The following is a 16,657-nucleotide window of genomic DNA, read 5'->3' as shown; positions in this document are numbered from 1 at the left end:
AACTACAACCATAACCATAACCATAACTCTACCCCTAACCCCAACCCCAACTCTAACCCTAATCCTAACACAACACCAACTCCAACCCTAACCGTAACTCTAAGCCTAATCCAAACCCTAACCCTAAACATAACTCTAACCCTAAACAAAACGCTAACCCTAACCCTAAACCCATCCCAATCCCAACCCTAAACAAAACCCTAACCCTAACTACAACCATAACCCAACCGAACCCCAACACCCCAGCTCCAACCCTAAACTTAACCCTAAACCCAACCCTAATTCTAACTCTAACCCTAACCCTAACCCTAACCCTAACCATAACCCCAACCATAACCACAACCCAAACCCTAACCCTAACCCTAAACCTAACCATAACCCCAACACTAACCCTAACCCTAACCCCAACCCTAACCCTAACCCCAACCCAACCCCAACCCCAACCCTAATCCTAACCCTAACCCTAAACCCAACATTAACCCCAACCCTAGCCCCAACACCACCCCAACCCCAACCCCAACCCCAATCCCAATCCAAACCTAACCCTAACCCTAACCCTTCCAAGTCGGACCCAGCAGGCACTGCGCCCACCCCAGCCAAGTGGGTCTTTACGGCAGGGACAGCTCCGATGAGCGGCCTCAGGCTCTGGTTGCTTCTCTTTGCCTGCAACGGTTCTGGCTGTTTAGGACCACGTTGCCCTGAGCCCCCAGAGCAGGTGCGCACTGAGAACGCCGGTCACCCAGGAGCAGACGCTCCGCCTCTCACCTCACCAGCCACTGTTGGGATTCTCGCTGGAAGGAAGTTTGCCGTCAGCGTGTTTTTGGCCAGTGATATACAGACGGCTGGCAAATCCCCCAAGCCATTATCCACCGAGGTTGGTACTTCCAGAAGCATCCTTGACAAACCCATCAACAGAAACAGCCAAACACTTAAAGCAATAGGTGCTTTGTGCCAGCGATCGTGGCCTTTGACCTACAGCTGACAACATGCTTTTAAAAACAGCCTTAACTCGCTTATTTGATTCTTCAGCAACCCCAGAGAGTGCGCCTTATTTATTTATTTATTTGAAAAGCAGAGTGACAGAGAGAGGGGAAGAGACAGAGGGAGAGAGAGATCCTTCATCCACAGCGTCACGCCCCAAACACCTGCCACAGCCAGGGCTGGGCCAGGCCTAAGCCAGGAGCCAGGAGCTCCACCCTGGTCTCCCTTGTGGGGTGGCGGGGGCCTAGGTCCTCGGGCCATCACCCGTTGCCTTCCCAGGTGCGCGAGCGTGAAGCTGGATCAGAAGCGGAGCAGCCGTGACTTGAAAGGCAGTGGCTCAACCTGCTGCGCCACCACAGCCTCCCCTAGCGGTGTGTTTGCAGTGTGCACCATCTGACGGCACTTTCAGCACATACCATACTCATCTCACAACCCGGAGCGCTCGCCGACAGGATGAGGCTTAGCAACAAGTGGCTGCGCTGAGCCGCACAGGGGCAAGCGCAGAGCCGGGACCTGCTCCCGGTGCTTTCCTGGTCCAGGCCAGAGCACTCCTGGCTACGCGTGCGGCACTGCGGCACAGTGAGTTAAGCCGCTGCCTGTGACACTGGCATCCCATGCTGGAGTGAGGATCCAGTCCTGGTTGCTCCACTTCTGAGCCAGCTCCCTGCCTGGGGAAGCAGCAGGTGGCGGCTCGAGTGCTTGGGCCCCTGCACCCACGTGGGAGACCTGGAAGAAGCGCCTGGCTCCCGGCTTCAGCCTGGCCCAGCAGATGGAAGATTTTTCCTCTCTCTCAATCTCTTCCCCTCCCCCACAGTAACGCTGCCTCTCAAATACATAACTGAAAAGTAGAAAGCTACAAAGACTGTCGGGACCACAACCGGTGAGTCAGAGTTTAGACTGTCACTTAAGATACATCCTATAAGGCTGGAGACATTTACTGCTTCCGTATAAACCCTTGTCACCCTTTCCCTCCCAGACTGGGCTGGCAGCACTGTTGGACGTAACCCATGGCTACGTGGGAGTCTGAGTCGGCTCACTTTTCTTCTTTTTATTGTCGCTGACTTGGAGGGGCAGACATTTGGCCCTGGTGGAGCCGCGGTTTAGGACACCTGTGTCCCATGCTGCGGGGCCTGGGTTCGAGTCCCGGCTGCACTGCCAGGTCCAGTTTCCTGCTAACGTGGAACCTGGACGTCGCTACGATGGCTCAGGCGGTGGGACCCCCGCCGCCCCCGTGGGAGACCCAGATAGCTGTGCTGGCTGCTGGCTCCGGGCTGGCCAGGCCCCACTTGCTGCAGGCATTTTGGGGACGAACCAGCAGATGGGAAATCTCCCTCTGCCTCACTCTCTGCCTTTCAACCAAAATGCAAAAGCACACACACGATTTACAGAAAAATAAAGTGAACTAGCAGACTAGAGTGCGTGCCCAGTCACTCAGGCGAGCAGAAGGGAGCAGCGGCTGCAACAGAGCCCCGTGGGCCGGGTGCTCGCGTGAACCATGCACCTGCCCGCACAGCCCCTGGGCAGGGCACTGGCCTGCCAGCAGCCCGGGAACGTGCACTTCCTGCTCACAGGCAGTGCCTTCCACTGTGTCCTCACTCCCCCAGAGGGGTAAACAAGCCCCCGGGAGTCCCTCTCCCAAGGGCACTGACCCCGGTCCTGAGGGCCACAGCCTCACAACCGGACCACGTCCCCAGGCCCTGCCTGTGAGAACCGGCGCGCGGGGTCCCTGGAGCCCGGCGAGGCGGCCCTCCCCCCTCTGCAGAGAAGCCCCACTGACTCCCGCACGCGCAGCTGTCACGGGCAGCTCCAGGGCAGGTGTTCTGCCCGCTGCACCTGCACCTGTGATCCTGGCCTGGTGGGTGGAGCTACCTGGCTTTTAAAACGAGGTGCATGTGGCCTCACCCCAAGCAAGCCAGGAGAGAAGGCGTGGCCTCCCCTCGCCCTGGCTGTGTTCTCCGTGCCCGCCTCTCATCTCTGAGGCGGGATGAAACCTCATGCAGCCTCGGTGAGCATCCGGGAAGTTTCCCCCTGCCCAGGCTGCCAGCGACCCCCTCGGAGGGCAGCTCCCACCCCACGCCCCACGGCCAAGTCTGCCCTCGTCCTCTCATTCAGACGTAAGCTGCTCCGATGGCTCCTAAACTCGCAGCTCCCAAACCCAAACCACCCCCCTGCCCCTCTCCACTCAGACCCCCTCGTGGCCGCCCCACGCGCCGGGGAAAGCCCCAGCCCAATCCGGGGCCTCAGCGGCGCCGGACCGCTCTGCTGCTTTCCTGGGGTTTCCCGCGGCCCCAGCGTCTCCCTCTCAGGCACTGCTGTGCCTGCTGCCACCCCATGGCTCCAGACACCCCGGGGACAGCTCCGCCCCCACCCCGACCTGGCTTCTCACAAAGGCCGCCTGCACCAGCTTAACTCCAAAGCCCTTTGCCCGCTAGGTTTGGTTCGGTGCCTCGTGTCGCTGTGCTCACCGTTTCTTCCCTCTAGAACTTGTGCCGCACGGAGGCAGGGACTCTGTTGTGCTCTCAGCCTTAAGTCAGCGCTTGTGCAAGGCAGACACCCAATAAATATTTATTGCCTCACTGTAATTATGCTAATTGCCTAGCTTGTAAGTGTCAAGGTTTCAGCCCCATTCAGCTTCCTTTAACGCCTCTGCCTTCCCCACTGATCTGCCTCCCGCTTCAGCCGAGCAAACACCGGGTCCTCGCTGGCCGTGCCGGAGCGGAACATCTCCCACTGTCAAACGGTTCCTCCCCGGCTTCCTGGACCTCAGACCACTGCGCTGCCCAAGCCAAATTCCTGCACATTTTCCAGCTTTCTTCTCCCGCATCCTTGACATCCAAGCCGTCCGCAGTGACTGTAACCCACAAATCTCCAGAACTCATCCCCAAAACTGCCGACTTCTCATCCCCTCCAGCCAGGGCGGCTGCACGGGCCTGCGCCACCAGCAGAACTTCCCGCAAGCCCCCCGGCTCCCACCTGAACCCCCCGACAGGCAGCCAGAGGGATCTGACGGCCACCCACCGTGAGTTACTCCCTGGAAGGCCTTCCTGATTCTGCCCTGATCATTGGCCAGGGTCCCTCCGTCCACATCCGCCAGCCATGCCGGCTTCTCTCCTCCCTGTGTGCAGCCAGCAACTCCCCCTAGTCATTCAGGCCTCTTCCAAGAGGCCTCCTGGACTCGGGGTTCCGTCAGAGGGCGGCTTTGTCCACCACTGCGCCCTGCACCGCTGCCTGTGGAGGTCGGTCTCCCTCCAGCACAATGCGATAACTCAGGGGAGCAGGCTTTGTTCGACGGCAGGGTTTGGAGCACCGTCCGAGGCACAGCCAGACCCTAGGAGACGCCTGCCGAGGGGTGCATCTCTGCCTCCACTTGGATCGCTTGTGCTTTCAAATATCTATTTATTTAATTATTTGAAAGGTAGAATCAGAGAGAGATAGAGGGAGCGACGCAGAGAGTGAGAGAGAGAGAACTCCCATCTGCTGGTTTACTCCCCAGATGGCAGAGAAAGCTTCTCCTGGGTTCCCTAAGTGGATGCAGGGGCCCAAGGGCTTGGGCCGTCTTCCGCTGCTTTCCCAGGCCATAGCAGGGAGCTGGATCAGAAGTGGAGCAGCCAGGACTCAAGCCAGGCCCATATGGGATGCCGGCACCGCAGGTGGAGGCTTAACCTACTACGCCACAGCACCAGCCCCATAACTTGTGTTTTCTTTTTTCTTTTTAAATAAAGATTTGTTTATTTATTTGAAGGCAGAGTTACAGAGAGGCAGAGCAAGAGAGAGAGAGGTCTTCCATCCGCTGGTTCACTCCCCAAATGGCCACAATGGCCAGAGCTGAGCCGATCTGAAGCCAGGAGCCTCCTCCGGGTCTCCCACACAGGTGCAGGGACCCAAGGACTTGGGCCATCTTCTACTGCTTTCCCAGGCCACAGCAGAGAGCTGGATCGGAAGTGGAGCAGTGAGGACTCAACCGGTTCCCATATGGGATGCCGGCACCGCAGGCAGTGACTTTACCTGGTACATCACAGCACCGGCCCCATAACTTGTGTTTTCTAACCCAGCTCTGAGCCCTCTCCCTGGACAGGGGGCACATGGGAGGCCACAGTCTGGACTGACTTCCAGTGGTAGAGAATTATCTGACAAGGGGGAAAAGAAGAGCAAAAATGAACACGCTAAGCCAGGCTACTACCATCTCTCACTTGACATTCTGAGGCCAAGAGCCAGAAAACACCTTTTAAAATCAAACCTGGGGCCAGCACTATGGTGTAGCAGTAAAGAGTCTGCCTGCAACACCAGCATCCCACATGGCGCCAGTTCTAGTCCCGGCTGCTCCACCCTCCGATCCAGCTCTCTGCTATGGCCTGGAAAAGCAGTAGAGGATGGCCCAAGTCCGTGGGCCCCTGCAGCCACGTGGGAGACCCAGAAGGAGCTCCTGACTCCTGGCTTCAGTCTGGCCCAGCTCTGGCTGCTGGGGCCATTTGGAGAGTGAACCAGTGAATGGAAGACCTCTCTAACTCTGTCTTTTAAATAAATAAAATAAATCTTAACAAAAATAAAACCCTTTGGGGGCAGGCATTTGGGGCAGCAGCAGCTAAGACACAGCGTGGGGACGCCTGCAGGCCGTAAGCCACACTGAGTCCCCTGGGTTCCGGTCCGCTCTCTTCGGATCCAGCCCCCTGCTAAGGGGCACCTGGGAGGACTGGGGTCCCTGCCGCCCACGTGGGGAGACCCAGATGGAGATTCTGCGCGCGCGCACACACGCCCAGCATTTGGGAAGTGAACCAGCAGATGGGAGATCTCTCTCTCTCTGCTCTCGGTCTTTCAAATAAATGAGATACATGGAATCTTGACAAGGCTTCCGGGGCTGGGGACGGAGCAACACTGCGGGGCAGGGAGGAAGCGCGCTCCGAGCCGGGAGCGGAGGGCGCACGCCCGGCCCAGCCACACAAAGGCGCCGTCCGGAGCCGCAAGCGTTAAGGGAGGCGGGCGTGACGCGGCGTGCGTCTGGAGCGGCTCCGGAGGCTCAGCCTGCGCCGCCCGCCTCGCCTTCCTTTCTCCGTCCGCAGCTCGGCGAGACGCGGCCAGGGGCGCCCCCAGCCCGCGCGGGGCCCGCCGCACCATGACCGAGACCACCAAGACCCACGTCATCCTGCTGGCCTGCGGCAGCTTCAACCCCATCACCAAAGGCCACATTCAGATGTTCGGTGAGTCCCCGCGCGCGGAGGGCGCGGCCCAGGTGCCGTGGGGGCGGGGAGGGCCGGGCCGGGGGCGGCGGGGCGCGGGCGGGGCGCGGGCGGGCGCGGGGCCGCGGCTGGGGCGGCTGCGGGAGGCGGGGAGGGTGCGCGCCGCGGGCCCCGCACAACGCGCTGGCGGCTGGGGCGGCGCCCAGGCCGGTCCGGGGCTGTGGGCGCGATGGGGAGGGGGCGCGGCCTGCGCGGGTCTGGCGGCGCCGACCGCGGCGGGGAAGGGAGCCGCGGGGATGACGCGGGCCCAAAGGGGCCGAGGCTCGGCCCAGCGCGCGGTGGCACCGGAAGGCTTGCTGTGCGTGAGAGCGGGCGCGTGAGCAGGTGTGTGTGTGCGTGTGTGTGCGCGTGAGCAGGTGGGCGCGTGCGCGTGAGCAGGTGTGTGTGCGTGTGCGTGAGCAGGTGGGCGTGTGGGTGATGTGCACGCTGTGTGTGTGATGTGCGTGTGAGCAGGTGGGCGCGTGCGTGTGAGCAGGTGGGCGCGTGAGTGATGTCAACGCTGTGTGTGATGTGCGTGTGAGCAGGTGGGCGTGTGGGTGATGTGCACGCTGTGTGTGTGATGTGCGTGTGAGCAGGTGGGCGCGTGCGTGTGAGCAGGTGGGCGCGTGAGTGATGTCAACGCTGTGTGTGATGTGCGTGTGAGCAGGTGGGCGTGTGGGTGATGTGCACGCTGTGTGTGTGATGTGCGTGTGAGCAGTTGGGCACGTGCGTGTGAGCAGGTGTGTGTGCGTGTGCGTGAGCAGGTGGGCGTGTGGGTGATGTGCACGCTGTGTGTGTGATGCGCGTGTGAGCAGGTGGGCGCGTGCATGTGAGCAGGTGTGTGTGTGAGCAGGTGGGCGTGTGGGTGATGTGCATGCTGTGTGTGTGATGTGCGTGTGAGCAGGTGTGTGTGTGTGAGCAGGTGGGCGCGTGAGTGATGTCAACGCTGTGTGTGATGTGCGCGTGAGCAGGTGGGCGTGTGGGTGATGTGCACGCTGTGTGTGTGATGTGCGTGTGAGCAGGTGGGCGCGTGTGCGTGAGCAGGTGTGTGTGTGTGTGTGTGAGCAGGTGGGTGCGTGGGTGATGTGCACGCTGTGTGTGTGATGTGCGTGTGAGCAGGTGTGTGTGTGCGTGAGCAGGTGGGCGCGTGAGTGATGTCAACGCTGTGTGTGATGTGCGTGTGAGCAGGTGTGTGCGTGCGTGTGCATGTGTGTGAGCAGGTGGGCGCGTGGCGGCGATGAGACTGAGTGTGCCTGTCTCAGGGTGATGCGGGTGTGTGTACCGGGTGATGTGAATGCTGTGTGTGTGTGCGGGAGAGCGGGCGCGTGAGCAGGTGTGTGTGTGCGTGTGCGTGTGTGTGAGCAGGTGGGTGCGTGGCGGCGATGAGACTGAGTGTGCCTGTCTCAGGGTGATGCGGGTGTGTGTACTGGGTGATGTGAATGCTGTGTGTGATGCGCGTGTGAGCAGGTGCGTGTTGGTGACGTGAGGTAAGAGCGGACACACGTGCCTCTTGGTGCTGAGTGTGAGCAGGTGTGTGTTAGTGGCCAGGGAATGTGAGCATGTGTGTGCGTGTTGGGTGACTGTGGATGTGTTTGTGCGTGTGGTGGTGTGTGTGTGTGTGTTGGGTGATTGTGGATGTATTGTGTGTTTGTCGGTGATATGTGAGTGTGTACGTGTGTGTTGGGTGTTTGTGGATGTATTGTGTGTGTGGTGGTATGTGAGCGTGAGTGTGTGTTGATTGTGGATGTATTGTGTGTACGTGTCAGTGGTATGTGAGTGTTGGGTGTTTGTGGATGTATTTCGTGTGGGTGTGGTGGTGTGTGAGTGTGTGTGTTGGGTGCTGTGTGTGAGCAGGTGTGCCAGTGCGTGTTGGGGTGACAGGGAGTGGAGGGGCCGCTGGCCGCTGGCCAGGGGTTCGCAGGGCAGGGAAGGAGGCAGCCCTGTTGGAACTTGGGTACATGGCGCAGGGACCCAGGGGCGCGCAGCGCGCAGTAGGAGCCTGAGGGAGGTGTGCGGAGGTCCTGAGACAACAGGATCTGTAAGTTAGAAGTGCGTGCGTTCAGTCTGAGCAGCCGGCCGCCCTCCTCACGGTGCTGACCCCGGTCTGGGGGGTGGAGCGGAACTGCTGAGCGCCGCCCCCTCCCTCCCCCCTCCCCGGGAGACCCGACTGGGTTGCAGAGCCGGGCCAGCTGGGAAGGCCTGGCTGTGGATGACCCTCCCCCACCCCCTCCCGCCTCTGCGGGTCTCACCGCGACCTCAGCCAGCTTTCTGTGCGCTATCGACGGCCGTTCCAGCATCCGCAGACCCCACATCCACCCAGGGCTCCAAAGGAACCCCCGTGACCTGGGAACAGGGGCTCCCACGTTATTCCCCTCTGTTGCCCGCGTTCTGGCTGCTGCCCCTCCCTCCAGAAATCTGCAGGGAGCCGGCAGGTGCACCTCCCTTCTCCCTGTGGCCGTGGTGTGGGTCGCCCTGTGGTTTTGGATGACCAGATGGACAGCTGACCCTGAGATCTGTGGGTTGCGTCCCGCAGAAGAGTTTGGTAACCCGAGGAAGATGGCCGGTTTCCGGGTTCCCTGTGAGCTTGGCACATGGACCACGGGAACATGGGCATAGTGGCGGCCGAGGGTTGCGCAGGTTACAGGCGAAGAGACTTGACTGCAGCCGTGATTGACATGGTGTTGGGACTGAGGCCCAGGGGTGGCTCAGTCCTCAGAGCTCCTGCGTCCAGTCGTCCAGTTGTCCAGTCGTGGGGCATGGCCCTGAGAGGGCGTGATGGCCTGAGTCATTTGCACACGTCAGCATGTGAGGGGCAGGCGGGACAGGACACAAATGCACGTGAACACTGTTGTGTGAGTTTCCTGTTGGAATCTTCGAGCTCTTGATGACGTGTGTGTGGCGAAGCTGCTGCTGCAGCACCGCTCGTACCGGTGAGCCTTGAGGAAGACGTGGCCAGCAGGGCCCGGGGACCTTCTCTGGACGCTGCGTGGGGAGCAGGTGGCAGGGGCAGGCCTGCCCGTGCCTCCCCGACTCCTCCCGCTGGGGCCTTTGTGTGGCTGTGGGAGGGTTGCTGCCGAGGCTGACCCGGTTATTCCACGCGCACTCCATTCCTTCCAACACACACGAACAGATGAGAAATAAATTGGCCATCAGCTGAATGAGATTTCTAAATATGCATTTCCTTAAGCACTTTCCCCATCTCTGAAGAAAAAAAAACAGTTATCCATGAGCTGTTTCCTCCTTTTAAATGGCTCTTTAAATTTCCTCCCCTACAACACAGGACTAATTAGTACAATTAAATTATCAAACTTTCTGTGAAGTGCCTGAAATTTCTGATACAGTTTTAAGGAGGAAGCACACGCACACAGAGGACTGACACTAGAGGCCTTTCGTAGAGCTCCTGTGCTCTGAAATCCACTGCTTACTGAAGGAGAAAGACCACAGACGAGGGCAGAAGCAGGTTCCGGCAAAAGACCTGCCCTCGTGTGCGTGCAGTGGCCCTCGGAACAGTTCTCGGTGTGAGCTCCGTGCTCCGGGGCCGTGCGTGTTATCCTACTGTGACTGCAGAAACGTCAAGGAAAACCGTAACCCTTGTGATGGAGACGTTGACACACGCTCAGCTGTAACGTGTGTTCGGGGCCAGCGCCTTGACACAGTGGGTTACTCCTCCGCCTGCAGCGCCGGCGTCCATGTGGGCACCAGTTCAAGTCCCGGCTGCTCCACGTCTGATCCAGCTCTCTGCTGTGGCCGGGGAAAGCAGTAGAAGATGGTCCAAGTGCTTGGGCCCCTGCACCTGCATGGGAGACCTGGAAGAAGCTGCTGGCTCCTGGCTTTGGATTGGCTCAGCTCTGGCTGTTGCGGCTATCTGGAGAGTGAACCAGCAGATGGAAGACCTCTCTCTGTCTCTCCCTGTCACTGTCTGTAACTCTACCTCTCAAGTAAATAAATAAAAATCTTTAAAAAAAACTGTGTTCAGGCAGGAATAAAAGTTTCTGGCAAGGTGAACCTCCACTAGGGATGCTGTCTCCTAAGAAGGTGATGTTAAACTGGAGTTGTTGTTTCAGTCTGAGTTCTCAGTTTCTAGTACAGAAAGCTATGAAAGCCTCACCCCTAGTTGAAGACAGACCTGACATTAAACACGTGTGTTGGTGACAGCCAGCCTGCCAGTGGGGGACTCGGAGAGCCTGTTTGTTTAACAGATTCATTTATTGGCTTGAAAGGCAGAAGAGAGACAGAGAGAGAGAGGTCTTCCATCTGCTGGGTCACTCCCCAAAAGGCTGCCACAGGCCAAAGCCAGGAGCCGGGAGCTCCACGTGGATGTCCTCCGTGGGTGCAGGGCCCAAGCACTGGGCCACCTTCCGCTGCTTTCCCAGGCACATTAGCAGGGAGCTGGATCAGAAGTGGAGCAGCTGGGACTCGAACCCACGCCCATATGTTGTTTGGCATCACAGGCAGCGGCTTAACCTGCTGTGCCACGCCCCTGGCCCCGGGGAGCTGGTTTGAATAGGAAGGGAAGAAGGTAGAATAAACCTATGTTTTGCTCTGTTGTCAAGTCTGCCTCCGGGAAGTCAGGCAGGCAGCTCACGGGAGGGGAGCGCGGGGCTGACCCGGCGAAGGTGCTGTACTAGTAGAGGGTCTCACCCCGGCACCCAGATGCCGGCAGAACAACCGAAATCGCCAGTTCCTGTTTCCGAATGCTTTAGTGTTGTGCAGGGGGGGTCTTTGGAAAGAGTCGTGGTCCCATCCTGTTTCTCCGAGGGGGTGGCCGGGGGGCTCCTGTGCCTGCCGAGGGGCTGGAAGGGCAGCGCCGGTGCTGCAGTAGCAACCGTGAGAGCAGCGAGGTCAAGCTGCTGCGTGCGGAGAACTGCCGGAAGCCAGGGCGCTGCTCAACACTCTTGGAACGCTTCCGGGAGAGGTCATTCGGCACAGAAGCGTCTCAGTCTGTCTGTCGTGGGAGCCCACGGAGGAAGCCGGTGTGTGTGGCTCACAGTCTGGAGGTCAAGAGCGTGGCGCCATGTGTGGCGAGGCCCCGGCTGTGCCATGACCTGGCAGAGACAGACGGAACCAGCCTGGAGCTCGAGGGCAGCACCGAGAATCCCTCCCGAGGCTGGTGCACCTGCCCTGGGCGCCACCCCGGCACCGCTGGGCGAGGCCGAAATTCCCATACACGCCCCTTTTGGGGTCGCACTGGGCTGTATTCAGGCCCTAAGCTGGGCAGCATGATGCTTTGCACCCCTGTTGGATGAGCTGGAGGCTGTCACTCCCCTTTCGCTTGGTCAAGGTCAGAAGCAAAAATCAGCACAGAACCGGTTTCTGGACGCCTGCTCTCTCATCCTTGGTTGCCGCGGTGCCCACGGAAGGAGCCATCTGTGCTTACTGTCAGCCGAGGGGACGAGAGCCTCCCAACGCAGGCCGCCGACAAAATCGGCTCAGTAAAGCGTCCCTTCCCGCGTCGCAGCTGAGAGCGAGCCAGGAGCGCTTCTGTTCTGGTTAGCGCTCGTTGTAGTGCTTATTTAACCACCACCCAGCCCCCGCTAGCTGCCGGCTGCCTCGGCCGGCTTCTCTCCCTTCTTCAACAGCGCGGTGCGGCGGCCAGCACCGGCCCCGAGCCTCCGTGCCTCCTTCGCTCCCACGTCCGCTTGCTCCTCCCGGTGTTCGTGGCTTGTTCGTCACCCTCTGAGCACAGACACGGTGCCAGGTCTCCCCGCTGGCCTGTTTCCCGGGACTGGCGTGGGGCAGGCTCTCCATAATCCTCCCTGTATGAACACAAGATGAGTGGACGTCAGATCTGTGCTGCGCACAGAACGGCCCCTGTACAAGAGCAGGTCCAGCGTGATGTGGGGGAGGCGAGTGGAGGCCGGGGCAGGGGCCGCCGAGGCTCCTGGGTCCTGAGCGGCCAGGGCAGGAAGGCGTGGTGTTGTCCTATTGTCCTGGGCTAGAAGTGACTGTCCAGTTGCAGTTTGGGTGTGGACTGGGGAGGGCGGGGAGATGGTGGCCGGTCGGGCGTGTGTCCCAGCAGCTCGGAGTTCAAGCCAGAGAAGGCATTCGCTGGCTGGGGATGGAGGTCGCTGGGGCGCAGAAAGTCACGGGAGGTGACAGATCCACGTGGGGGTGTGGTGGGTGCGTGATGCTGACGCAGCCCGGGGTGGTTTGTAGGTTTCTGACCGTGAGGCTGGCTGGGGCGCCCTGGGGTGGAGTCAGGTGGGGGTGGTGGGGGAACGTCCCATCTCTTGCTTCGAGCCTGAAGGTGTGTGTTCCAGCCAAGCACGGAAGGAAACATCCCAAGTCTCTGTGGCACGGGACAGCGAGCCTCGCCCTGGGAGCTTCTGGGCTTCTCGTCTTCCTCAAGACAGACAGAGACTCACCGATGTCACGGATCAAAGGACGGGAGAGGGACCTCCTGGCTCGGGTGTTTCTGGTGGGCAAAGGGACAGAGCAGAGCCTGAGACGCTTGTTCCACGCTGAGGCTGTGGGCTTGGGAGCTGCTGGCACCGTTCCCAGAGCCATTCGGAAGCCAGCTCTCCCGGAGGTGCCTGGGGCCTCCCTGGGTCAGGGGTCAGGGGAGGTTGTGGGTCACCTGTGGCAGTGTCACAGGCGGGAGCTGTGTCTGCCTGTGACACACAGAGAATGGGCTGAAAAGGAGGGTTGGACGTTTCGGTCACACGAGCCATGGCTTCGTTTGCTTTTCCCCGCTGAACTGACCGACCGGGTCTCATGCTCACAGCTACCGTGAGAGGCGGGTTTCTTAGAGAACCCACCCCAAACCAAGGGGTGGAGCCGAGAGGAGGGCTGCTGAGACAAAGAAATAATTACTTTCAGCGTCTCTTCCCTTTTTATTTGAACCTGTTCTGCGTATCCAAGCTTTCCCGCTTAGAATACCAGAACTATGGGGCCACGGGCCTTTTGAGACATAGCATGGGGTGGGGCCGGTGCTGTGGCGCAGGGGGTAAGCCCCACTCGGGGTCTCCACACCCACTCTGAAGTGCGGGTTCGAGGCCCAGCTGCTCTGCTCCGACCCTGCTCTCTGCCGGCACAACCCTGGACCCCAGCTGCCCACGTGGGAGACCCAGATGGAGTTCTTGGCACCTGGCCTCTGCCTGACCCAGCCCTGCTGGTGTGGCCGTTTGGGGAGTGAACAGAGACTCTGTCTCTTTCTGCTAGCCTGCCATTCGAGTGGATGAAAAATGAAAGAAACATTTACAAATTAAAAAGCAGAGCTTGGGCTGAGCCCCTGGCTGGCGAGGGCGTGCTCGCCCACCGGAGCACCTGGGCTCCATGCTGACTCCGGCTCCTGGCTCCAGCCTCCGGCTAATGCGGACCCGGGAGCAGCAGCGACGGCTCAGGTGGGGGGTCCTTGCCACGCCACGGGAGACCTGGACTGAGGATTCTGACTCCTGGCTTTGGCCCTAGCCCAGCCTTGTGGGCATTTGCGGAGTGAATCAGGTGGAAGTTGCTTCTCCATCTCTCTCTCAAACACACACACACACACACACACAGAGCTGGCTCTGTGGCATAGAGGGTGAAGCCACTGCCTGCAGTGTCTACCTCATCTGGGTGCTGATTTGAGTCACGGCTGCTCCACTTCCGATCCAGTTCTCTGCTATGGCCTGGGAAAGCAGTGGAAGATGGCCCAAGATGCTCCACATGGGAGACCTAGAAGAAGCTCCTGGCTCTTGGCCCCTGGATTCAGCCTGGCCCAGTTCTGTCCTGGCTTTGGCCTGGCTCAGCCCTGGCCAAAAGGTCATTTCAGGAGTGAACCAGTGGGTGGAAGATCTCTCTCTCTCTCTCTCTCTCTCTGCCTTTCAAATAAATGATCTTTAAAAAACTTACATAAACAGCTTGACGCTTCCCAACACAAGAAATGACGCTGCTGCAGGAGGAGGAGCTGCCCGACCCCTGCACGACGAGGCCCTTTAGACGGTGCAGTCACCCACGTCGGCGGGAACAGAGGATCAGCTGGCGTTCTGTTCCGTGGGACACCTCGGAATGTGTGACACTCGAGACACAGCTCTGCCCAGTCCCCAGTGTCAGCCCCGGTGTGGAGGCAGCTCCATGGTCAGCACTCGGGTGGTTTGTTTGCTGTGATTTTAGAAATTTACTTGAAAGAGTTACAGAGAGAGAGAGAAGAGGAGAGGAGAGGAGAGGAGAGAGAGGAGAGGAGAGGAGAGGAGAGGAGAGGAGAGGAGAGGAGAGGAGAGGAGAAGAGAGAGGTCTTCCATCTGCTGATTCACTCCCCAAATGTCCACATGGCTGGAGCTGGGCCAGGCTGAAATCAGGGGTCCACACACTTGGGCCATCTGTTGCTGCTTTCCCAGGTGCGTTAGCAGGGGGTGGATGGGAAGTGGAGCAGCTGGGACTCGAACTGGTGCTCACATGGGATGCCAGCAAAGGCCTAACCTGCTGTGCTGCGGGGCCGGCGCCAGCCCTCCGGGTCACACTTCTCTGTTTCCGAGGCAACCCCCCCCGCCCCCCCGAGAGGACGCAAAAGTGGATGCATAAATCGTGTCTTTTGCTGTTTTCCTAGCCTTAAGCAGTGTAGACCATGCGTGGCTGGGGAACAGCGTGAGGACCCAGTTCTGCAAGTGCTTTTGGGAAAGACTTGAGTGTAAATTTCCCAAGCCTGTTGTCCGTCAGCTGCCCAGGCGGTGTTTGTATGCGGCGGCCGCTGAGCTGATCGGATGAGGCTGTGGCTACAGCGCTTGTTCCGTCCTAGAAGTTTCAGATCGTCCCGCATTGCCCAGAAAGGCCTGCAGCACGCGGAGGAACATGCTCAGTGTGTCTCAGGATCCGCTGTGTGTGTGTGCATGCGTGTATGTGTACGTGTGTGCGCGCGCATGTGTGTGTGCATGTGTGTGAACAGTGCTCAGCTCACAACACTTCACTTGAGCAAAGAGTTTCAAACAGTTCTTTAGGCTCAGCTGGTGCAGACTCGGACTCGGGCCCAGGGCCGGAGCTTTGGGGGCGGACGTGTGGACGTGGCGCTGTCTCCGTGGACGTGGCACTGTGGACGTGGCGCTGTCTCCGTGGATGTGGCGCTGTCTCCGTGGACTGTGGACGTGGCGCTGTCTCCGTGGACGTGGCGCTGTCTCCGTGGATGTGTGGACGTGGCGCTGCCTCCGTGGACGTGTGGACGTGGCGCTGTCTCCGTGGACGTGTGGACGTGGCGCTGTCTCCGTGGACGTGTGGACGTGGTGCTGTCTCCGTGTACGTGTGGACATGGCGCTGTCTCCGTGGACGTGGTGCTGTCTCCGTGGACGTGGCGCTGTCTCCGTGGACATGTGGACGTGGCGCTGTCTCCGTGGACGCAGCCACAGCCTCCGTTTTCCGGGAGCTGCCTGTTGCCCAGGTCGTTCTTCCAGGCTCCACCTGCGGGGCGCGCACTCGCTGCCTTCAGGACCGTCGGTCAGCTGCCGCAGTCGTGGCTGAGTTTAGAAGGATGTCTCAGTGGCTCGCACAGCGTGGCCGAGGCCACTGCCTGAGGCCGGCCACTGCCCCAGCCTGCGTCTCACACACCGCCTTGGCTTCTAGGCTGTGCACCCTCGCGCACCCTGCTGTCGGCCTCCAAGTGGAGCTGCCGTATCTGGCTTCTTCAAACCTACAGCCTCTAGGCTTTTCCATTGAAGCGAAGTCTTGGGCACGTGCGCCAGCTGGGCACCTCATCATTCTGGGGACACAGGGGAAAGAGGAGGAGGGGGCCGGGAGCAGGATCACGCCAAGCCCCGGCGTGGTGGCAGCGTGTGCTGCATGCGGGCCTCACTCGGTGTTCACCAGGTGTGGGGGGGTGGGGGCAGTAGCCTCGCCCCGGATTCATCCCGGTGCACACGGTGTTTCTCTTGTTCCTGTTGCTCAGGGCCAGGATGTTGGACGAATGCTTTAATGCCTGCCCCGTCGCTGTCACACGTGGTCAGCAAGCACTGTGGGATCGCTCTGTCTTCAGATTAACTAGGACGGGCCGCCTGTGCACCTGCAGCCCTGGGAGAAGCCACCCCCCCATCTGGATCATTGCCGAAGCCTCTTAACTGTTCCTGCTTCCGCCCCGGCCCCAACCCTCAGTCCCCAACAAACAGCGGAGGCAGCCTTTGCAGACGCGAGCCGGGGCAGGCCAGGCTGTGGCTCCCTCCGCCCCAGTGGCTGCTATGTCACTCAGCTTGACAGAGGCCCCCGGCCCCCAGGGCCTGCACCTGCCCTCCCCGCTTGCCCAGCAGCCTTAGCGCCTTGGTGCCAGGCACGCCCCCTGCCTGGGCGGCCCATCTCCCTGGACCCGCGGGCCTGTCCGGGACCCTCCTCTGTCTGCTCCCTTGGCTTCTCATCGGTGTGGCAGGTCCTCCTCCCAGCAAGCCTGACCCGGCACGGCACCTCACGCACGCCCACCCTAGCCCCGCCCCGCTCGAGGCTCCCCTCGAAGCCCGTGGTCTGCTGTGTGCAGCCCATCTCCCCAGCCGGGATGCGGGCTCCCGCAGGGC

At 60.2% G+C, this 16,657-nt stretch overlaps 1 protein-coding gene across 1 annotated transcript in view; it reads left to right on the top strand.

Moving 5' to 3' along the window:
• The first annotated feature begins 6,042 nt into the window (after positions 1-6,042).
• Positions 6,043-16,657, top strand: part of NMNAT2 (nicotinamide nucleotide adenylyltransferase 2) — a 68,292-nt gene continuing 57,677 nt past the window's right edge. The window contains exon 1 of the mRNA XM_062211226.1: positions 6,043-6,176. Within this exon, the coding sequence (XP_062067210.1) occupies positions 6,092-6,176 (85 nt within the window). The 5' untranslated portion in view covers positions 6,043-6,091. The remainder of the gene's footprint in view (positions 6,177-16,657) is intronic.

Source organism: Lepus europaeus, chromosome 14 (genome assembly GCF_033115175.1).
Source record: "Lepus europaeus isolate LE1 chromosome 14, mLepTim1.pri, whole genome shotgun sequence".
NCBI classification, from domain to species: domain Eukaryota; kingdom Metazoa; phylum Chordata; class Mammalia; order Lagomorpha; family Leporidae; genus Lepus; species Lepus europaeus.
The sequence above is the reverse complement of the archived record's forward strand: the minus strand, read 5'-3'. Positions and strand labels throughout refer to the sequence as shown.